The sequence below is a fragment of the Heliangelus exortis genome, chromosome Z (genome assembly GCF_036169615.1).
Source record: "Heliangelus exortis chromosome Z, bHelExo1.hap1, whole genome shotgun sequence".
Lineage (NCBI taxonomy): Eukaryota > Metazoa > Chordata > Aves > Apodiformes > Trochilidae > Heliangelus > Heliangelus exortis.
In genome coordinates, this window is record NC_092454.1 from 53,012,809 (window position 1) to 53,037,545 (window position 24,737).

General features: G+C 36.6%; 1 protein-coding gene across 1 annotated transcript in view; it reads right to left on the reverse strand.

The window, feature by feature from the left end:
- RGS7BP (regulator of G protein signaling 7 binding protein) overlaps nucleotides 1–24,737 on the reverse strand; it is a 40,013-nt gene that overhangs the window by 9,836 nt on the left and 5,440 nt on the right. Inside the window, exon 3 of the mRNA XM_071730667.1 lies at nucleotides 3,764–3,894. Within this exon, the coding sequence (XP_071586768.1) occupies nucleotides 3,764–3,894 (131 nt within the window). The remainder of the gene's footprint in view (nucleotides 1–3,763; nucleotides 3,895–24,737) is intronic.

Below are 24,737 nucleotides of genomic sequence, written 5' to 3' on the forward strand. Positions count from 1 at the left end.
TTCTAGAAGTTTGAATTAGAAAGTATTACTAGGTTGAAGAAATGTGTTTAACGTTGCTACCTAGGGGACAAAGCTATACAATTCAAATAATCGAGGGGAACAAATTAAGCAAAAACAAAAATGAAGAAAGAATCTGCACGACTTTGGCAAGTAAACTCATACAATCATAGAATAGTTTGGGTTGGAAGTGACTTAAAAATTACCTAATTCTAACCCTGTTATTTGACTAAGTCTGAGAAAGATGATTCCACCCACAGACAAACAGCTAGGACGTGACAATGAACAAATGCAATGAGGAGTTTCAGAGGATTTCCTGGAAGAGATGGAACATGACCTGACATATGCCAAATATACCCTGATAAGTGTTTGCTATGAAAAAAGGGACAGAAAGATCCTTAGAGCCATCATGTGAGGGACTGCAAGAGGACACATGGGATTTCTCAATGTGCTGCCCTGAAAACTGGACTCTATACCAATTCAAAGTTGTCATGTGATCCTGTCCAAGTTGCTTAAACCCAGCTTCTCGAAACAGTTATTGACAAAGTATTTCTAATTTTCTGGTTAGTCAAACCAGAGACTCTTTGCACTCCACTGAAAGTACTGAATAATCACTCTATAAATACATACATCCTTGTATAGAGTATGCTGCAATCTCAAGCTCTAAATTGGCAATCTTGAGCTTAATCTTCCTTTGTTCCTTCTGTACAATGAGAAAAATTGCTGCTATTTCATTACTCAAGGCAATTCTGAGAGCACTGCCATCATTATATGGATTACTGAAAAATATCTGAGGGACAGGAGGATTTTGACTTTAGAAAAGAACAGGGTGCAAAAAAAGTATGACACATATATGACACATCCTAATCACAATGAGTGATGAGGATGCTTACGTAAATACCTATGTGTTTATTAGCTAGTGAGGGCTCTTGGCACTGTAGAAAAGACAGTAATAAATACGTCATCTGGTAGCCAAAGTAACTACAAGGCTTGAATTAAGGCTCATGTTTCCCTCGCAAAGGAAACAAACTTCTGAACGTTGAATTTTGTAACCAAAATGTATTTTCTACACCAGGCTTTCCTGGTGTACGTATCTTACAAAAAAAATTTATAGAGACCACTTACCTCAGTATACTTACAGCATAACGCAGCTGGAAATATATATGACCTTGGGCCCCACTGTGGCTTTTACATTTGAAAGAAATAACAGACTATCTGACCTTCCTATCAGAGGTCATATGACAGTAATAAGCTAATCTAAGGCGCTGAAAATATGCAAGAAATTCCTGTAGAGGAAACTTAACACATACTAGAAAGTGTATATAGGAAAGTCAGTTCAGAAAAGAGAAAGATAAAAGAGATAGAAGATCAGTGATGTGAAAGACCCCTTCAAGCTGCAGTTTGTTGTTTCATTAAAGAGCATCTGTTTTCCAGGAAGAATCACTGGCTGAGTTTCTCTTGGGAAAAATGCATCAGCATCAGCTTAGCTTTATCAGTTCTATAGATTTTTTGATAACGTCCATCTGAGATACCATTATTTATTAGCTGCAGGCTGCCAAGAACAGCCTGTGTGCCATTCTGCTTGAATCTCTGCTAGCTCCCAAGTACGAACATAAAGTAGTGAAATCTTGTAGAGATTTAAAAGCCCAGCAAACCACCCATCCAACAGGTAAGATAACTAGAAAATGCAAAATATTACACGCAAATGGAAAACATTACATTCAAAAATAAGCTTGAAGACACAGCAAGATCATCAGACATACAAATTTATGAATTAAGCAAAGTTTCTAAGGCTAGCAGTCTTTGTATGCAACCAAAATGATTATTCTTTTAATTCTTTTAATATTGTCACTCAGATTGTGAAAAACTGGTAAAAAATTAAACAGATGAAAAAGTAAAAAAGCTATATACTAGCAACAGCACACTGTATTTTGTAACAGTTGCATCACTGGCTTCTATTCATAGACATAAATTTATGCACTTTCCCTACACTGCAGTACCACTCTCCATAAGTAAAGAAATTAAAGAAACATAGGAGCCCACTCCCGTCCTTAAAAAATAGTAAGTTTTGGCAGAAGAGAGAATAAATACATTAGAATCTTATATACTGAAAGCAGGGCCAACTTGGGTCCGATTGCTCAGGCTACTCAAATTACCCGTATTTCCAAGGATGAAGATTTCAGTGTCTGTCTTGGTTCCTGCTCTTGTTAGTGATTAATTTCATTGTAGAAAGATACTTAGTGTGTAACTGGAATTCTTCACGTAACTGGAATTCTTCATGTTGCAAGATGCTTTTACAATACTTCTAGATGCTGTAAATGCCAAATATATATTCTAAAGAGCAACGTTCTATCAGCTAAATTCCAAAATTCAAATTATTTAAATCCCTGTGATGATACATTTTTTTCATGTAATATGCAAAAACAATTTTGAAACCAATTATTGCAGCTATCTCTATGTGGATATGGGACAGAAATGCCTCTATTTAACAATGGCAGAATACTTGACTTTCTCTATGAGGAGATAAGGAACCAATGTATCTCAAAAACACTGCCAGATAGGAACTAAGCTGTCCCATAGAATAATGCTGTAATGCACCTTCTCCAACTTTAGATATTTGACAGTTTGAAGCTTAGTTTAAGTTATTAATGTAGATTCCATCTTGATGCAAAAGGGAGAGACAAGACAGACTGGGGTGACTCAGGTCACGTCAAGCTATTTTCTTTCTGCAATTAAAGAAGGTGGCCTGACAACTGTAGCCAATGCTAGGCAATGTTGTACAATCTATCTTTAAAATTTTGATCCATTATAGCAGCTACTGGCATCTTGTTATATGATGGCTTCATTAATTCTTTTTCTTCCTATTTTATACATTTTTCTTCAACTTGAGAAAATCACTAAGAACCGCAACCGAGCAGTTGTAAACCTCTAATTCCTTTTTTTTTGTTAAGAAAAATATTGCCGGCTTTAGGTGTTTTCAATAACTAGATGTGAAAAATACATTACAGGATCTTTCAGAGAAGAGTTTCAAAAAAAGTACAGGATCTTTCAGTGTGATAGGAAATACAGTTAATTACATTTCATTATAGAACTTTGTCTTGTGCTTACCTGGTTCACTCTCTGAGATATTATCTGAGGAAACAGTAGTTACAATTACCACAGATACGGTCCCAAACAGTGTGTGCCATCACTGAGTAATGATGTTACTAAGTAAATCTGTTCAGTGAATTAGCTGCATTTCTATGTCTTCCTTTCAGTAGGTGGCTAATCAAACATGAAATCATTAGAGAGATGCATTTTTACTGAAGCAAGGACATCACCTTTGTGTGTAAAAATACTCTATGAGGTAGATTTCAGTTCCGAAGCAATTATCTAGTTTTATAAAAGTGGGTATCTTTTTAACTACATTTTCTGTCTTCTGTTACAAGCTGTCATTGCTGGCTATATAACGACAGGGATAGTGCTACTAAAACCATGCCCATTATCCACCAAACGCCCTCAAGTATCCTAAGTGACAAACACCTCTCACAAAAGGACTAAGGAAATTTGTTCACTGATCTCACTAACGACAGCCAAAACTTTTGAACCACTCTTTTAAAAAAGAAAAATAAGACTGTTAAACTACAAGGATATTAGTGACACATGCTTGATATGACACAGTGATGATGAAATAGTGTTTTCATCTGTAATGAATACCCATGTATGCCACAAAAGACTGTCCTTTTTTTAAAAAAATCAGCTTCTGCATATTTGTGCTATTCAATACCTTTCCGATGAAACTGCAGTGATCCTAGCAGACATATGGACTTAAGCATTTCTGTTGTGTACATTTCTAAGCAGCACTGCAACTGGATGTATAGTCTACAGATTTCAGGATGAATTTCACCATCTTCAGGGCTGCAGTAAAAAAAAATAAATAAATCAGTTAGGAATGGGACTGGGAGGACATAGGGGTCATCAAATCCACTTCTGTACTGATGAAAGCAACCACATCATAATCTGCTTCATAAATTATTAAGCTATGTGCATATGATAAAAACCTCCGTAAATACAAAACTGTATTTACAAACAATTCTTTAGCTCTATAAAGCTGTAGGTTTAAAACAGCTAAACCTGAATTGTCTTTGTTCAGACTGCATGTCCTTGTTTTGTTCTCTGTGTATTTTTGCAAAAGGGGTAAATAAGTGACTAAGATCTTTTTTCTCTTTAAAAGCTTTGGATAAGTGTTTTCTGGTAGATTGAAGGGTTCTTTTGCCATCCAGTTTCAGTTATCCTTGGTCCTGGTGTAGATGGAGACTGCAGTTACTTTCACAGCCACTGTTCAGGTTACAAAGCCTTGATCAGGCACAATCAAACATATTTTGAAGACACTCTTAGAAGAATCAAGTCAGTTATGGTTTTTTGGTTCTATAGTTCTGGGAACTCTCATGCCTGGGTGTAAAATCAGATATTAAACCTCAATTTTGTAGGCTGAGAATGCTGCACAGGTGTAAAGATAGATTTTTAAAATAAACATAACCATTTCTGTGAGTGCCAATGAAGAGATTTACCCAGCCATACCCAAGAATCAGGTTTTCAATGCTCCTTCCAAAGGTACTATTAATAGGGCAGTAAGTGATAAGACTCAAGAGTTAGGAGTTTAGCCATTTCATGTTCAGAATTCTTGCTATTGATTTGCTATATAGTGATGTTAAATGGTAAGGTAACCCCAAAATTGGATTTCAAGTTCGTAGGGGAACCTGCTTTTCTAAATAACCTGAACCTAATAGAATTTCTGAATACTACTGCTATGAAAGAAAGAAACAAACAAAAAAAGACACTAAATTTCCTGTGTTTAAAAAGACCCTCCTTTATATAAAATTAAATTTGACTTGTGGATTTCTTCATGGGAAGCAAAGCAACATACCTGATAATTATTTGCAGCAACACTAGATTAGGCAGCTATGGCCAAATAATTTCTATTTTAATGAAAAGTCTATCCATTTGTGCTGATACAATCTTACTGGAGTTCAATTCAAATGAATACCAAATATTAAAACATGTTAATTCCTGTATTTGAGGTTCACCATTTATTCTAACAAAGAACGTACATTGCCTAGAAAAATATGTACTTTCTACCACTGATTTCAGTGACACCAAAGAAGATTTTACTTAGTTATATCTTGGAGTAAGAAAGTAGGGCCAGTGTAATGGGCCCTATGCCATGTGGCTTAGTGGGCAATGTCACACATACAATAACAAACCTGTCCATCCTAGGAGCTTTAGTCCTTTTGGTTAGACTGTAATATGTGCATTTCTCTTAAACCACATCTACTTTTCTACATTTAAAGTCTGTGTTTGTTGAAAAATTACAAAATGCACAATATGGTTATTTCCTGCATCTTTGCAGACCAAGAAGTGTTAAACCCAGTATACAGATGATTTCTTTTCAAATCCATCTTATAATATTTCCTCCAATTCACAGTGATGCCAACTCAGAAAACATTTCATAGCCTTAGGATCCTAAATAATTGTCCTGAAGAATTAGCTACCTGACTAATTACTTTCTGTGTCTTCAGAGTCAAGTCCTTAAATGCTACGTGGGAACATGTATTTCCATGAAATGGATCTGTGTTTTTTTCAAAGCAGCCATTTTTTGCAAAAGATAGGAACATAATATTTTATAGAAGCTGTATAAGCAGTAGTATAACAAAATACAGAATGCTAGTTCTGAAATGCTGAAAATTATGCTTGGAAGACACACAGCATTACAGCACACACAAAACATACATGCACATGGAATTATTTTGGGATAAATGGAATTTGGTTTTTTAAAAACTGTACTTAACTGCAGAACTGTAAACCAGAAATTTTACTTTACATATTACACTATCTTATGCTTTTTTACCTTACATTAACTATCTAGCAAATTTTATCTTGCAGTCCCCCATACTACCTAGTCCTATCTTAACAAGAGTTAAATCCTAATATTCTTTGCAGTTGTGTTTGCTGTTTCTTTGGTTTTTAATCAGTCTGTTAGTTATATGAATTGCAGCTGTTAGTCCTTTGATCACTTATCTGATTATAAACAGACTGTCCTCTCTACATAAACAATAGCCATAAATTTAACAGCATTTCTTTTCATATTGGCAGACAACAAAAAGGGCTTTAATTTAATCCTATTGGTTGGTACTAACCCAAGAAGATAAAAAACATATAGCCCGCATATAAATTTAATTTGTTTTAGTATTAACCAGGAACAGTTCTTCTGAAGTAGATTGCTATCTCTGTATCACACCAGCATTTTTAAGGCCAGCATCTAGTCCCTCATTTTCCATGTATGGCTCTTAATGATTTCAACATTTTCTTTAAAAGACTTACTGCAAAATTGGATGAACCTTATACCAGAGGAAATGTAACCTTAGAGAATTCATCTTACCAAATACAGTACAAACAAGCAACTAGCCAAATACAGCAAATGTACAGCACACCATGTTCTCTTCCTCTGGAAGAGCATTAAGTATTTAACTTTCTGAACTTGGGGTCGTATATATCTGTTTTTATGTCTCTCATAGCTAAATTTAAGAACAATGTGATACAAACTTAGATAATACATGGTGTCTTGGAGGCCTTTATTGTATGGAATTTATTACATCTTTTAGCTTAGAGATAGGGTTTTCTATACCCTTAATGTCATGTATTCTTACATGTGCACTGAACACTACTCCCAAGTTCAGCACCATCGAATAATGTTCCAGATGGTAATAGAGCTTTTTTTCCCCTCCACCATCTGCATCACTTACTGTTGCAGCTTGGCTACCCATTATTTCCTTTGAGCTATCCTTACCAACAGAGGAATTAAAAAAAATATTAAGGAGTTTCCATGCTTATCACCCAGGCCCAAACTGTACCTCTTCAAAATTATTGTTTATTTCATGTAATATCTAAATCCTGGATCCCCATCAATATACACATAAGCACATTCAGTTTCTGCTTGAGTTTCTTAGATGGATGAACTTTTCTTTCTGAGCAGGTTTTCCTCTGTCCTGAAGGTGAGCAGTTACACTACTGCTAATGAATAAATGAGTCACTGATTTGCCTACCCTACCTGCAGGGCATTGCTCCATAAATGTTCAAGCACAAAACTAAACCTGCACAAAACCAGAGCCAACAGAGATGGTAACAATGACCTTTTCTGCTCAGTGATGAGAGCTGTTTCTGATATGGTATAGATCTACTACACTCTCCTATGCAAGAAAAGCTGAGTCTGACTAGCTCTTCTGAAAGCCAGGGGTCTATCACTAAGAGGAGTATGGAAACTTACAACAGAACAAAAATTTTCCTTGTAGCAGCCTTAGCTAAAACTGGCTTATGGTTCTCTTATTTTTCTCTGCACTGTCTCTAATACTAGAAATCCTTAGATGTTTTAGAAGTCACGGCTCTTACAGGAATTTTGTTTATTATGTTGAATGCTTTTCTTCCTTTCTAGCTGTCACTGACAAAAAGATTGAGAGTCTACACAGGGGTGTAAGAAAACAGCATTTCCTTTATATAGCTATTTAATCTCTATGAAGCAAAAGTGTAGAAAACTTTTCTGTAAATTTTCTCTGGACTTTATAACAGAATTTTTAATTATGCAAAATAAGAAAGCAGCAATTATATGGAGATGATTGGCTTATAAACCAGTTTGGATTTATCAGCGGTTTTCTATTCACAAATGAGCTAGAAGAGTAATTGGAATGAATGGTAAGAGGTAGTCTAATTTATTTATTTTACTGTTGTAAAGATTCTTGTAAACTGTATGAAAAGCATGAAAAAAAGAACTAGAAACTAACTATGATATATGTGTGCTATGATTCATTTTTGAATTCAAGAAGGTGGAGCATCTGTAATTGGACTGCAGGCAAAAGGCTTTTAATTTGAAAATCCAGAGTAACAGCAGTGACATCCAAGAAAAATATTTTAATTATGCTGAGTTCATGCAGTAAGAATTACTTCCAGGCCACTACCCTCACTGATTGTCTCAGACTGTTTAATTAGTATTTAATTGCAATAATGACCACAAGAATTCCATTACCTTGCAACCAATTTTCTCCTATTCATGAATGGGCTTTATTCTTGTCTCTGAAAGGCACTATTGCTCTATTTCCTATGCACATAAAGATTTCTTTTATAATCCCCAAAGTACATCCTGTGCAGTGGTCTTAAAATTTCCCTTTAAAGTCTTACCAATTTCACTTCTCTCAGTAATTTTTTATTTCTGCACATTCAGTGTCACACCATGAGAACTGTTGAACCAGGGACTAGAACAGGCAACTTTCAGAATGCTCATTATGATGTGTTTATTATTGTATAGCTATATACCAAATTTGTATTTATTTACAAAGAAAAGCTCATGCAAACTTGTAATCTTACCTGTCAGATAAAGCTACCTCTTTTTCAGTTAGTCCAGCTGATTTCTTTAAGACCAGTAGATATTGAAGAGAAATCTCATATAGCACAATCTCACACAACTACTGTGCTAAATCATGCTCTCAATGGAGCACATAATAGCTTATGTGCAGCTGGATATATTACGGATGAGCTGCAAGGTACTGAGCCCTTGCCCATGAAAAGGCCAGTGTCTTACCACTACCTTCTGAGTACAAAGACAAGAGGACATGAATAGGAATTGTGCTCACTTACTGCATCCATTGTGGAGCAGAATTTTGCTTGCTTCTCCCTGTCAACTTCTCTAAGAAAAGAAGGTACTGGTTACTCTTGGAGGATTTGGATACACAAGTTGTTGCTTCTTGAGGATACTTTATCTGGGGAGCACTGCTGCCTTTCACAAGATGAATGCAAAGAATGACAATGCAGCAAGGGAACAAAGATAGAATTTACAGAATTCTCTAAGAAAGCCTCTTGACTTGCCAGCGAAGCAACAAGGCACGTGTTCCTGCATGTGAGGAAGGGGAAATGCTGAGATGAGTGTACATGTGTTTATGCAGATACTCTGCATCTATGTAGGTCCATACAAGATGGCATATTGCTTAATAACTGTCAGGCTTCACTCCTGCCTAATCTTCATCAGAAAACAGCAAGTTTTGATTTTCAAGCAGAACTACGAGAATGGGTTCCTTCATAAAGAATTGTGAGGGATTTTTTGTTTGTTTTTATTAATAAAAGCTCTGCATGAAAGGAAGCCAGATGGTTAGCTTATTACTACCAACAATCACATTTCTCATCATCAGGCCTGCAGGATGACTTATTGGACTTAGAAACATCCAGCTGCTGATGTCTAGGAAAAACTGGCAGAGCTTTTGGCTATGAGTTTTCTCTTTTCTCTCTCTGCTAAATTATGCTGGTAGCTATTAATTAAATAGTTGCAAATATCCTGTTCCTCCCTTGCTAGGAGTTGCTGTAGTTGTTTCATGAATCCTATGCCACCAGGGTGCCATGAAGGTACAAGTCCATATCCAAAGAAGCAGAGAGTACTCAGATGAGACACTACTGCATGAGCTTTGCTTCTGGAGTTTGAGAACTCTGATACCTACAGGTATTAAAAGTCACTACAAAAAAGAATATGCTGGTTTACTCCTTTACATATCAGTAGCTTAAGTTAAGTGGTTTATCAGGCTGCTGTTAAAAGTAGAAAATGTTGTAATTACAATTTAAAACCAAAACATGTTGTCAGACTTAAATCACTGGCAAAATTGATGGTTCCATAAAATCCTGCTTAGAAAAATCAGGTCCATTGTTTTTTTATGAAGCGCTGACCAGAACGTGAATTTACTTTCCTTTTTACTTTCCTACACTGATATTTAAAATAAAACCTAAAGAGGGAGCTCTTATACCAAACATGTAATACCTAATATACATACGAAAGGGGAACGAATGCAGCCTTTTGGATAATCATTTTAAAACAAAAGAATAAGCATGGTCAAAATGCCCTTGCTCAATATGAAAAGGTAAAGAGTGAAACTTCCACTAAAAGTTTCATTTTTTTCAAAAAAAAGTTGACAGGGTATTTTATTGTGCTGCAAAAATCTTGGTTACAACTGAAAGAAACTTATGACTATTAAAACTAAAGAAAAATTAAGGACTACTTCTGTGTTTTGCTTAAAAAATTAGCCACACATTTACATCAGAGCAGCTTTTTGATTTAAAAAAATCATTTGGGAAAATGAATAAATAAAATTCTGCCTTATGACCCATATATGTACTTCCCATGAAAAGGAATGTAAATTAGTTTGATAAGCTGTTTAAAATCACAGTCCACAATTACCTTGGAGACTGAATTTTAATTTAGCAGCAGAAACACTGCAGTTTAGCAATACACAGCAGCTTCAAAGATGATCTGGAAACAAGAGGTACTCCAGACATCATCGTTCTGCTAGAACAAGAAGTATGACAAATACTACAAAGGAGGTACATTAAATCTCCTTAGATATTGAGGGCAAGAGGCCCTTCTGATTATGGCTCAGGTGCAACAGCCTGATAAACATGCTTCTGCTTTTCTATCTTAAACATCTATTTCTTTTGCATTTAACCATTCATCTTTAAAAGTAACAAAAGACTTGCTGATTCATTTTGTGTATACGTAGAAGACAGCCATTGACTGACTTTTTTTCTTCTTAATAGATTTTGAGAAAGCATTCTTATTTGTTTTCCTCCCATCTGCTGGGGCTATTTTTTTTTAGATGTATGTATATATTTCACATACATAGCTGTCAGCTTCAGTATCATGTGTTGTTTTTTTAATTCTCTTACTAATGTGCTGTAACACTACAACTGCTACACAACATCCCAGTCCAGCCATGGGAAAAGTAGGGCTAGGTCTTTCCAGTAGAGACATTATGATTGCAATATTGTTTTTATTTCATCAGATTGTTCTTTTACAGCAGCACTCTAAATATGAAAAGATGTGATCAGATTTTGTTCAGTTAGACCAGCTTTGTTTGGTTACTCTGCTAAGGCTGACAGAATCAATCTGGGTATTTAACAATATTAGTAAAATAAAAACACAGTGCAATGACTCATATTGTAGAGACATTTCTAAATCCCAAGTTGATGGTGGTTGAGGTATTTCCACTCTAGAACAATTTAACTATGACTGTAACAGTAGGAAATGTACTTTTCTTACCCATTCAAGAAAATTCCACTGAATTCCATGGACCATGTACATTCTGCAAATTTCAGTCATTCTTAATATGCTTTTGTGTCATTTTTCTGGTGGGCTCCCCTTTTTCAGAAACACCCCCAAAGTAACAAATATAGCATCATATATTATTGAAGTCTTCTAATAATTTATGCTGAAGTTCTAAAATTCTATTGTAAGATGCCTATTATTACTACAAGCATCACACACTGTTCTTAGCAGTATATTAAATATTTGCAAGTGCTTGTCAGAAAACATTTTTTTGAAACTATCAGAATTACAGACTGGAATTTTCTACATTTGTTCCCTCAGAAGTGAATTTTACTACTTGAATTAACTCAAGCATGGCAAGAATTACTGGAGAACTATCTAGACTATTCCACTAGAGGACAAAAAATGATTACAATCACTTTTCAAAACTTTGTAGATTTGAGGAAAACAGCACTAGTGGAAAAAATTTTATTCAAAACCATTCCACGTGACAGTAAGTGTTCTCGGTGTAGGTAGCCAGGTTTTGTTTGGGGTGAGGGCTACAGACTGCCCTTTGTGGGAGGAGGTGAGGACCTGCCCTGAGCTGGATATCACCTGTTCCAGCCAGATGTGTGGTACCTCTTTGAAAAATTAATTTAATAAAGGGAAAAAAATTACACAGGGAGAGAGGAAGAGGAAATAAAAAGAGTGAGAAACATGAGAAAGAATATCAAGGTCAGAGCAAGGAAAAGGAGGTACTTCATGGAAGAGCAGATGTTCCCTGTTCTTTCCAAAGAGAAACACATCAGAGCAGATGTGTGTTTCTGAAAGAACTGCCAACCATGGAGAGGCTATACTGGTGAAGATTTTACTGACAGGACAGCTGTCTGTGGAGAAGCCCACACCAGAGCAAAGGAAAAAATGTGAGGAGGAAGGAGAGGCCAAGCAGAACTGCTACAGCCTGGCTGTAACCCCTTGCACCCCATCCCTCCTGCACTGCTCTGGGGTAGGTAGAAGAGTCTGGAGTGAAGACAAGCATGGGAAAGGAGAAAAGGTGTTGTTCTAAAGCTTGTCTCTTTGCTTCCCATTTATCAAAGTAGTAATTATTTATATTGGCAATAAATTAGGTCAATCTTTCCCAAGTCAAGCCTGCTTTGCCTGACACAGTAGTTGGTAAGCAATGTCACCATGTTTAGCTACCCCCAAAGCTTTCTCATTCCTGCTCCTCCTGTTTTCTCCCCACATCCTGCTGAGGAATGAGCAATCAAGCAGTTGGGTGGGAGTCTGGATGTTGTTGGCTAAACCACACCAGTGGCTAAGCTTAAAATCCCTAGTGGGGTACTGCTAAGCAATCAGAACATAATGTGTCTTTAATTATGTGTTTTTTAAGTTACTGTAAGATTTAAAAAAAAATAAATAAAATAAATGCAGCACTTGACCACCAAACCTCTGCAGAAAGGAACTCTAAGCCTCTTTTCCACCATCCTTTCCCTCAGCTGGCTGTTCCACGCCTTCAGTTTAGGGAAATCAGCAAGACCTCCAAACTAGCTGAAAATGAGCTGAACAGGGCCCTTGTCTCTGCAAATTATCTGGTTCCCTGTTGAGAAGAGGTGGTGTCATATTAGATGAAAAAAATCTTTGGGTGAGATTGAGTCAGCCTTAGTTAGGCTCTAGCCTCAGCTGGACAGAAAATCTCACAGCCTCACCACTTCAAATGGTATGACAGACATTACTAAATAATAGATAAGCACAAAACACAACACAGACCTTCCAGAAAAGCTCTGTGCTAACCAAGGAGTCAGTCAGGTTAATTATAAATGCAGTAATTCTTAAGTTTCCCAAAGAAATTCCTTTTCCACACCCTGCCTTGTTACCATCTGCAAGTTTTTCTCAAAATAATTTCTGTGATACACCAGTAGTGAGAGCACAAACTGTTCTGTGCCAGTCAACAGGCTAAAGACCTCCATATTTCATCTTACAACTTGACTGCATACACATTGCTTATGCATTTTCCTTTTTAGTTAAGCTTCTAAGTTCTTTAAAATGCTCCTTTATCACTTGTTACTCATTAATAGATGACTTACAAACACCTTTCAGAAGTCTGCAAAATGTAAATAATAAGTATTCCTTCCTTTGCTCCTATCTAGTTCTTTTGGCTGATAGTTGAAAAGAAAATGTTTGAAAGTTACTGAAACAAGCATCTCATGTAGGATGATCTATTAAATTTGTTCTGATCAGTGTGTACAAATACAATCAGACTTCCCAGAAAGGCTTGAAAATTCATAAAATGTTTCAGGTATTTGGTGCTGGAGGATCTAGGTCACAACAAACTACTAGCACACAGGATTTGGAAGAAACTGTGCTGCAGGCAAGTGATGCTATCTGCTATTTATCATCCACAGGACACTAAAGCAGATGACTGCTTGGATGTATGACACTTCTCTTTTCCATTTCATTTTCTGTATCTAGTACCTACTTTGAATTTATATTTCAATATACAATTTTTCCCAAAGGGCATTCACTAAAATGCTTGAGTCATCTGGATAGCTGTTAACTGTCTGTGACTTGGATTTCTGGTTTACCATATTTCAAAATGAGAAAAAATAAGTAAATGTGAAGAGATGGCAAAATGAAAAGCAGAAAGAAACAATGTGTTTGCATTTCCTCAGAAATATGACAAAGCACTTTACTCTAAGGACTACTGACGCTGAAAGGAAAATGTTCTGTAAACTTCACTGGGATTTGGGTAAGAGCTATATTCCATCAACAATTACTGAAAAGATCCATGGATTCTCTTTTTTTTTTTTTTTTTTTTTTTTTTTTTTTTTTTTTTTACAGGCAAACAATATGACTGCTACAATTCTGGAAGGAAAACAGTCTACCAAGCAGATCATTACTAGGTTGCTCAGAATAAGGTAGTATTTCTTATGCCCTGGAGCAATTTTTTATCTTTTTAAAAAGCAAATATCCCAATACCTCCATATGAAAGTATTCCAAATGAAAAATAAATTGTGAAATTGTGGTATAATGTCAGTAGAAGTATCTTACACAGCCCCACTAGACACTTCACAGATCAGATCTGTACAAGCAGTTAAAAATCACAGCTGAGAGACTGTGAGAAATTTAAATGTGTCAAAAAAAAAAAAAAAAAAAAAAAAAAGAGGGAGAGAAATAGATTATCTTCATGTAATGTTTGAATTCATATATGGAAATAGAAATGTTTAAAACCATCTGTTGATAAAATGTGTTCAGGAAGTTTATTTTAGCATAAGGAACTTTGGATTTTTTTTAACTTTGGATTTTTGAATCCTGCTGTAGTCTCTGCTTGACTTTGTGAACTGGTGTTATGTTTTTTACCTCTTTGAAATGCCTAATTCTTTCTGGGAAGCAAGGATGTCTCCACAAAATCTTCCTTGGGCATTCAGTATCTTGTATTAGCAGCAGCACAGACATATACTACAGATTTACATGTTTTGAATGATGTCTAAGGAATAGCAAGGCTGAACACACACTACTTTGTCTAAGTCTGCAGCTAAACTGAACGCCCAGAATGTAGAATGACCATGACTTTGGGGCTGGTGCTCTTCAGCCTGCATGGAGTGAAGGCTTCATCAGTGCACAGCCTCACATAGTTGCAGTTCTCATAAAATCCCAAAGTACCAATCTGTTATGCTCGTGGGTGGATATGTATACATGTTCTTCACCACAATAACAGCTCCAGAACTTATGGAAGTAATTGGAGGCTGCTGTATCAACAAGGTACTTAGAAATAATTTGCTGCTTCACCATTTGCCATGCTGAGGAGGTTACAAAAAATACATTTCCAGTGATCTGCCTTGCTGTGACAGACAGAGATATGAGGTGTCATCTTTTCTTTGCTCATCCAGTAAAGGCAAACATGTTTTCCTCTCCAATGGGAAAGCAGTTTCTTCAACTTTGAGCATGTAATTTAATATCCTATGACAGTATTTGAATTCTTATGCCAAGTTGTTATGCTGACAGGAAACGTTCATGCAGAAAGTATTCATACAAAAGATAAGAATAGCAAAGCAAAAATTGGACCATAAGAGAGAAAAGGAAGAACTACAATGAATAATTGCTCATATACAAATGAGTGTATTATTTCTTTTGTAGTTAGAAATTGTGTAGAAATCTTCAAATGTATCCAGTACAAAGGAAATAATATTCAATAATGGCTAGCACTTCAGTAAATGTTTCACTTTAAAACATTAATTTACACATCATTTAACTGATAGTGCTAGGATTCCTGATGCTTACTCTATGCTTACTCTAATGCTTTGTTCAGATAAGAACCTAATACCAAAATAATGGTTGTAACTATTTAACTGTTAGAAAACCAGAATGATAAAGCAACTAGAAAAAATAGAACATATTTTACACACCTTATAGTAAATTTACTAGCTGGAGCATAGGAGGTTACACATAAATATAAGGAAAACCTTTTTCACCATGAGGGTGTGAGGTGAAACAGGCTGCCCAGAGGAGGTTGTGGAGCCTCCTTCTCTGGAGACATTCAAAACCCACCTGAACACATTCCTGTGTGACCTGCTGTAGGTGACCTGCTCTGGCAGGGAGGTTGGAATAGACAATCTGTCAAGGTTCTTTCCAACCCCTAACTTTCTGTGATTCTGTGAAATTTGAATTTGGTTGGAATTTTCCCTGTGTCAGCCTGACAGGTTTGAGATGTCCCTTGGTTGAAGACTGATCTTGCAAGTTACTCATGATGCTGATGAGACCATTAATTGTTTGGTACATGACATCTTACTAGAGCAAACATCCATGCACCAAAGTTAAGGATAAATATTAATTCTTCTCTTTGATTACTGTGCAAGAAGTCCAGCAGCTGAAGGGGAGAAGAGAGGACATGGGTCACGAGAAGGGCATGCAGCTAATTGCATGGTTCTGTCTAGTTAACACAGCAACTACACTAGCTGATTTAATTGAGGGGCACAAAATCAAACTTGTTTTTTCTAATTAGTGTAAAGCATTTCAGAATATTGAAAATTACTGAAATTAGTAAAAATTTTTTTTGTTAACAGGAAAATTTCAAACCAGAACTTAAAAAAAAAGAGTTAAGAAATCAGAAAAAAACCCTTAGTATATGTGGAATTCAAAGAGCCCAAGTTGAAGGCTTTTTCTAATGTCCCACTTTATGATCTGATGTTCTCATTTTTCTTAAGATATATGAACATATTGCTAAAGTAGTCTGGATTTATAAGAAATACTGTGAGAATCAGCAGTTTTCTGAAAACTGTATAACCAAAACTACAGAACCAAGGTAAGCAGAATGTCTAACACAAATTTAAAATTGCAGCCATGTGGAATGTCTTAAGCAAATGGTATTTAAGAAAATGATCAGGAAGGAAGAACAAAATTCTCAGATTTGGCCTCAGCTGTGTTTCAGTAGAAATCAAGAGAAGGAAATTATTGAAATACACTGGTGACATGCATCTCAAAGCAGTGGGTCTAAATGGGAGACCCAGGCACTTTTCTTTGTTACAGATCAGTCTAATCCCAGCTTTGAATCACATCTGCGAAGCTAGGCATGAAGCTTCAGTATACTTTTTTTTTTTTTAATAAATGTGGCTTTTTGCAAAATTTTGCCAAGAAAGAAATCTTCTCTCAGTACTACTGAAATAAAAAAAAATTTGTATTGGCCTAAGAATAATTTTGAAACCATGTAGGCTTCTATGGGAGCCCAAATTTTTGCTGGCATAGGGTCATTAGCATGACAAAATAGATTCATAACTAGCTGCACTTATATGTCTTCATGTATCTTTTACAATTTAGTTCTAAATTAATTTTCAAAGCACCACTTAAAGCTATAACTTAGTATCATTCAGGTTCTTGCTCAAGAGGGCCCTACCAACTGATTTCACTTGTTACATGCTAATATACACAAAGGAGTTACCACATACAGCTACGTGCTAGGGCCTAAAATTCCATCAAATTTACATTTAGAACATTTTTTTAAAGCAAGAATTTAGGAAAATACGATAAAAATGTAATATTTTTATTCATAAAACACAGTAGCAATAATGAGTATTTGAATATTATACCTTCCCTTGAAAGACTGAAATAGGATTTAAAAGCATTAAATAATATACACAGTATTTTTCAGAGATAATAAATACCAGTACACCTGTTAATAAATGATTCATCTAAAACACCAGGCAGAGGTCAAATGAAAAATTTTCATGATTTTTTCCTAAAACAGTAAAAAAAATAAAATTCAAAACATTCATTATTATTTTAATCATGTACCACAGATCTAAAAGTAAGTGGACTCCCAGTGGGCTTGCTGTAAGTCCTCTGCCTTGAAGAGTTTCTAAATAGTTAATATGACAGCAGCAAATTTAGTTTCCACTTCATTTCTGTTTGCAGATAGGTTAAGAACTAAAAAAGGCAAAAAACCAGAAACTCTAAAGAAAAGGGGTGACAAGAGGGGTATGAGAAAATCTGAAGTGAAGCTAAGTTAACAACCGTCAAGAAAAACAACACTAAACTTTTATAAGCTTTTCAATGCCCCCACAGTTCCTGGTTTTACAGATGTGCCCAACAGCTGGATCCTCTGGCTGATTACTCCCTGAAAAAATTGCTTTGATACAGGAAGTCTGAAAAGCTTTTTATCTCCAACAGCGATATCAGCAGGTATTCTAAAAGAAGGATAAAATGAGGCAAGAGAGAGGCATAAAGTTAGAGAATACTTGCAGAAACACTGAATTCTCTGAACAAGGTCAGAAATTTCTGCAGCATTTCTAAAAGGACTCTGTCAGTGTAATTCATTCACTAAATCTCTCTGGCTACATATGTTTTCATTCACTTCAATGTCAGATGTAAAGGATTTGCACAACTCAAAGCAGGAGTGTGAAACAGAATGTTTATTTCAACCATTGCACCAGATAAATAGGCTTTACCTATGTCTGGAATACTACTTTATTCCTTAGATTTAGAGACAACCCCCTCATCCCACCCCAGAATCTAGCTGTAGTGCAGAGCAGAATATGCTAGAGAAGACTTAAAACACAGCAACACCTTACATCTTAGTATCCTCTTCCCAAACTGGTGTTTGGGACCCAGAATGGAGTGCTCAGTTCAGAAGGTATCCCCAAATGGAAGCAAAACCTCCCTAAACCTGCAGCATGCTCCTACCTTAGAAGATTCATAATGCTGACTTTAGTGGTTATGCAAGTGCTGAATCTCTGCTCCCCAGCACCTTTGTATGTTTTATCTGCTTAAAACACACAATAATATTAGCAAGAGCAAGGGTTAGGTAACAAATTCTCTTTGCTACCAGGGAAGTTCCTTAAGAGTCTCCAGTGTTTACCTGCACCAACACTGCTTGAAACCTGAGTACAGTGTAGATCTCTACACCATTTTTTCACCCTTGCACACAATCCTCTGCTCACAGGGTTAGATGATGGCAATGTGCCCACTCCTTCCCCACAGTTACCTCATGGCTTCAGGTCACATCACAGCGGAAAAGCTATGTTGCTTTATGCCTGCCAGGGAGAATATGGCTCTTTGTGTCCTAGAACATGGGGCAGAGTCCCCAGCTGCTGGGCTAGGAAGCAGCTGCCCTTCCGTAGAGAGCTCTCAATTGAAGAGGCAGGCACACCTGTGTGCCTTACACAGATGATGCTGTCCTTGAGTGCCTCAGCAGTAGCACTGCTGCACCAGGAGGTACTCTGACTGTGCTAGTTGAGTTCAACATGGAAGAAAGGGGCAACTAAGTGACTGACAAAGATGATGTCCATCCTACTTTTATCTTCCACCTTTCCCTGACTACAGTCAGTGCATTTTTCCGGAAAGTCAGTACAAGTGAAACACTCTAGAAATTATAGAAATTCTAGGTGCAAGTGAAAGTCTAGAAATTAGGTTGACTCACCTTCAACTTTGGTTTTAATGTGAGGGTGGTGAGACACTGTCACAGGCTGCCCAAGGAAGCTGTGGATATCCCATCCCTGTAAGTATTCAAGGCCAGACTGGATGGGATTTCAAGAAAACTGATCTAGTGGAAGGTGTCCCTTCCCATGCAGGGCATTTGGAACTAGATGATCTTTAAGGTCCCTTCCAATCCAAACCATCCCCTGATGATAAAAAAAAGTGGTGGGTGCCGCTGTGTTTTGTGAGGAGTCCAAAATTATCAGTGTCTGTTAGGCTCTGAGGATGCTCTGAAAGCACATATGGGATCATATGAGCTTGGACAAGCAAAAATGCCTTACTTCTGTCAGCTGATTAAATTTACAGTTAAGCAAGGTGCTAAGCTCTTCGTCAAAACTAGGTAACACTGTGTCACTGCAGATATAGAACTTCCAGCTTTTCAGAATTGCTCTTTTGGACACACAGAAGTAAATACTAAATTCAGTTTTGGGTATCTTTGCCCTTTACTAAATCTGTCTTCCAGTAATGAAAAGACAGAGCTATAAAGGTATATATCTTAAAGGTATGTATCTTGAAGTCCCAACTGTATATTGCAGCACAGTTCCAAAGGCAAAGGTACAAAGGAAAAGTGAGTCTGTGGAGGTTAGCTATTTTGAGAGCTCTACCTTTAGTAAGTAACCTTGTTTTCTCCTCCATTATTTGCCCAATGGAACTTGGGATATCTGACTTAAATTCTTACATTTTCAACTTGCAACTTAAATTGAAGACACAGATCTTATTCTTAACAACAGAGTCCACTTATCTCAGTTCCAGAGGAAATGATCTTTGCTTTTCAGTGTCTCTTTCCATCATTTTAGATGCACATGGATTCAAAGTTGGAGATTTTTTTTTGCTAAGGAAGCTAGTGAGAACAATTATGTGCGTCTTACCCTCAAGAAAGGAGTAAGCTACTGTATACTTACTTCACTATAGGGCACTAGTTTGCCCATAAAGACTACACCCACAAAATATCCCTGTCTGAGCTCAGTTCTCAACACATTCCCATGTAAACCACTCCCTTTAGTTATAAATGGGATTTGAGTCACTGCACAGGTGCAGACCCTGATACACAATAATAAGTCTGGAATCACTTCTTGACTATGAAGATACTCCAAGTAAAGCAGAAAGACCAAAGCCAGAATATGCCCCTAGAATTTGATATGCTCAAAATCACAAGAAAATTGCAAGCATTTAAGAAAGATACAGCAAATGCTTACAGAAGAAAAATGTAAAAGATGAAGGAAAATGAGACTTTGCATGGTAAGAATGCTCAGTAATGAACTGATCCTGAAAGCTCTTCTTAGGAGGGAGAAAAATATCTCCCTGACTTTTATCATTTTGGACAGTCCCAGTTAAGCCATTAGGACAACTTGCTGAGTAAGGTACTATTCAATTATTGTAAGAACTGTGGGATGCGGCCTGCCAGATTGCAACAGCTTCCTGAGATGATCTTAATGTGTGCCTGCCTGTGAGTGCAAATGGGAAACTTTCTATTTCCAACACTTTTCAGAAGTGGAGAATCTCAGCAATTTGTACTTAACAGAATTTTTAAGGTCTTACTGTTTTAAACATCTGCAATATTTAGGGAAAAAAACCCTCCATCTGGATTCTGGGGGTACAGTGCTGTTGTTACTAAAATGTATAACAATATTGATTCTTGCAGGGAAAGTGTCTTTCTTTGTTTTCTTACATGTCATTACATTAGTTTGAATTATACTCTCCTCAGGGCACATTCTGGTTATCATAGTGCAACTTCTGTGAAGCACTTACCTTATTCTAACCTTTCACCTGCCTGTTGAAAGATTGCTGGCTGTAACTGAGGCAGAATACAGGGGCAGTACCTGCAATTCAGAACTCCAGGAATCAACATTAATAACATTCCCCACAGCTCTGACACATAGTCTTAGAGCTCAACATAGAACACTGACTCTAGAACTCATAGAACAGTGACTCTAAAGGCATCTTGGGAGGACAGAGATAGCCATACATGCTGCTTGATTAGCACCTAACTTGGGTAGAGCTCTAGTTTGTTGCTCTGTCTGCTAGCACTGCCTTCTTTTGATTCAAGATTATAAAAATTCTGCCCTGCTGAGCTACGTGTTGCTAGGTTTGTTTCAGCTCAGTTACATATACACTTGCCAGCAGTACTGTATTAAACATCTTAAGTTAAACAGTTAAAATTGTTTCTGTTATGTCTGTCCTAATGAAGCTTTAATTAAGTTACAAACACTCAGTCTCCTTCTCTCTTAATTTGTAAAACATTTTGGAGCAGTCTTTTTGCTTGCTTGTGAGCTTTAGAAAGCAGGTAATAATTTTAAAGTGTCATAATTTGGGGAATATTCAGACAATTTAGTAAAAATTAGGCAACACTGGATTGTCAAAAAATGTTTTAACACAACCTTAGGAGTTGATCTAATATTAAGTAGGCCTCAGATATTACCCTCTATTGCTTATTGAAAAGATCAGTAATCTACTGCAGATGGCAAAGGAAAACAAAAGCAGCAATTATCTAAAACTACACACTTAAAGCAAGACTATGGTAACATTTTTGTGCACTGCAATAAAGACAGGAATGTAGTCAGGATTCTTAACTTTTCTTGAACTCAGTGAAAGTTATATTAATAAGTCATTTAAGGAAGTCACAGCTGCATGTCAATGTCAAATGAGGAGAATTTATCTCGAAATTTTCCCAGTAAGAAGATTAACAGTGAGTTTTGTCATGAGCCAGAAAGGACATCTAGAAGTAATCTAGTCCAACACTACTGCTCAAGGCATTTTCAGCTAAAGCAGTCCAGCTTAGTTCTGATTGTCTCCAAAGATGAAGACTCCACAACCTCTTGGGGAATGTGTGCCAATATTCTACGAACCTCACAATAACAAAGTCATTTTAAAAATGTTTAAATCAATTTTTCTGTCTTTCAATTTATGCCTGCTGTCCTGTCACTGGATACCACTGAAAAGAGTCTGCCTTTGTCTTCTTTGCACTATCTCATCATCTACTCTTTATACACATTAAGATCCCATTCCAAGCCTTCTCTTCTTCAAGCTAAACAATCCCAGTTCTGTCAGCCTCTTCTAGCATGTCAGATGTTGCATGTTTTTAATCATCTTCATGACCATTGACTAGACTCACTTCAGTATGTCCCCTTCTCTTTTCTACTAATCCTAGAACTGGACACAGTAATCCAGATGTGGCCTCAACAGTGCTCAGTAGAAGGGAAGGATGAACTACACTCAATCTGCTGCAACAAATCCTAATGTAACATAGGATACCATTGGTCCTCTTTGCCACAAGGGCATAGTGCTGGCTCATGTCTGACTTGGTGTTCAGAACCCTCAAAGTCCTTTTCTGCAAAGCTGCTTTCCAGATGGTTGGCCTGTACTGGTGTATAGTTTTATTCCTCCTTGGATTCAGGACTTTGAAACACCGGTGTGAACAACAGACAACCACTTTAAAAACTATGTTCATGCAGAAGTACATTGCCATGCACCCCTGAGCAACTCACACAGTTTAATTTAATGAAAAAAAAAAAAAAAGAACAGCCACTGTCAACATATATATCAGACTGTCACAGAGATACTGCCAGTTCTGGTTTCATTGTGCCAAGAACACAGAAGTACTTGCATTATATAAGCATATCAAGTGCCTGAGAATTTGAAAGGGGCATTTACAAAAGTGTGTACACGGTTGTTCAGACTTGTATCTTAAAATACAGTTCTGAGTTATCTATTTATATCCCAGACTCAGTGTACTTTACTTATAAAGCTCACGATGTTTTCTAAATTATCACAAATCTTCATCATCCCATGAGGCAGACCACCTTCCTAAACAGAGGTTTGCATTTTTCCCAACATCCAATTGTTAGAAATTTTTTTTTTTATCTTTTCTTCTGGAAAAAAATCATGTTGACTCATTTTGTTGCTCCTTTACTTTCTCTAGTTGTGATCACAACATCTGATACTGCAAGGGTGCACAATGTAATTGCACAGGAAATGTAATGAGCAAGCCTTACTCACTCCTGTCAGAGCACAGGTCATTAAAAATCAGGAAGAATTTTTAGTATGACTGTGGTGAGCAAGACCTGAGCCGAAGTCCTGAGAAAACCAACACTAGAAGAATATACTTCAACTTGTATTCCTAAAAGATCATCAACTAGAACCAGGATATTTCAGTTTAAATTATTGTTATTTCTAGCCTTTATTGCCTGGAAGTCATGATAGTGTCAGTAAAACCAGACATTCATCTGCTCTTAGGTAAAATTTCACCCATTTCTACATGAAAAATATGCAAAAGAATAAGTTAAGGAGAGAATGTAATAGCTACGAGGCCATATTAAATTGGAGATCAAATAGGAAGTTTCATTTCTAAATATTTTTTTGTATGTGTAAATTGACTTGTAACATTTTAAAACACACTATTGTATAAAGATGTCAGTATTCATCATCAGCACTTTCTGAGTAAAAGTCTTTCATATTCAGACAAATTCTGAAATCTTCTGTGAGAACTTGTCTTTGTCAAGAACAAATTGTTCAAATGCAGCCCTTTCCTCAGGAAATCCCTACACTAGTAATTACTGGAGAGTAGCAAGCATACAAAGGAAGGCATCATTTTATGCACAGGCTGGTTTGTTTGTTTTTGTTATTTTTATGAAATCCTTGCTACCAGCAGCTGTCAGATTTGAGCTAAATGGGATGACATGGTCTAATCCAGTGCAGACTTAATAAGGTTTTATGTTTCCTTGCTACTTCCTTACCTTTGTAATTATGTCCTTTGTTCTTGTTGTTATGTTTTCTCTTTCACATTTAAAAATGCAAGTGTGACATTCACTTCCTCCATTTATCTAGCTGAATCTCCTTTTGATGGTATATCAGTGTATACTTTTTCTACAGCTACAACCACAGTCTTCTCTTCTTGTTCATGTTGAACCACCGTCCTACTCTGATTTCCACCTAATACTCCAGAACTGATGTTCCCATCATCAATGTTTTTTTCATCATCATTACTTCTATCCTGTTCAGTTCCTATGCATTATCTCCACTTTAGCATCTCTTTCCCTTCCCACAATTCCTAAGTTTTTCCCTGGCCCACCTTTCTCAGTACTAGCGGATCTGTTTGTGTTTCTTTCCTTTCACATTTTTGCACCTTTCCTCTTTGTTGCCTTCCCTAGTCTTGTAGAACAGGTGAGTTAGGAAGGGAAGTAGGTGCCACTTCTACCTGCCTCAATCAGGAGTGCATTTAAGACCCTCAGATCCTGATGTGTTCAAAAAGGATGAATAAAATGAAGCTGTCTTCTAATTTTACAATGCACATCAGCACAAAATATATGAAATTAATGTTTTCCTAGACAGTGATGCCAATTTTGTGAAAGAAACTCAGAGTGCCCTGCAAGAGTTCAGATCACTTACAAATTAACCGAACATTACTGATGACCTTAGCTAACAGTATCCTGCTAAGTAATGGAATTTTATAGTCTTTCAACATGATTAGCTAACTGCTATTCTCTCTGGGTGGGAAAGCAACAGAATTTCTTAAACAGGCTTTGGAAGATGGAACTGGTTGTGTTACCCAGAAGCAATGCAGACTGCAGGACTCTGCATTTTAAAGCAAAGTGGTGAACTAAACAAGACTTTGTGCCATCTGCTAATGATGCTAATGATGTTTAAACAAAACAGTACCCTCCAGAGTATGGTTTAATAAAAATCCTAT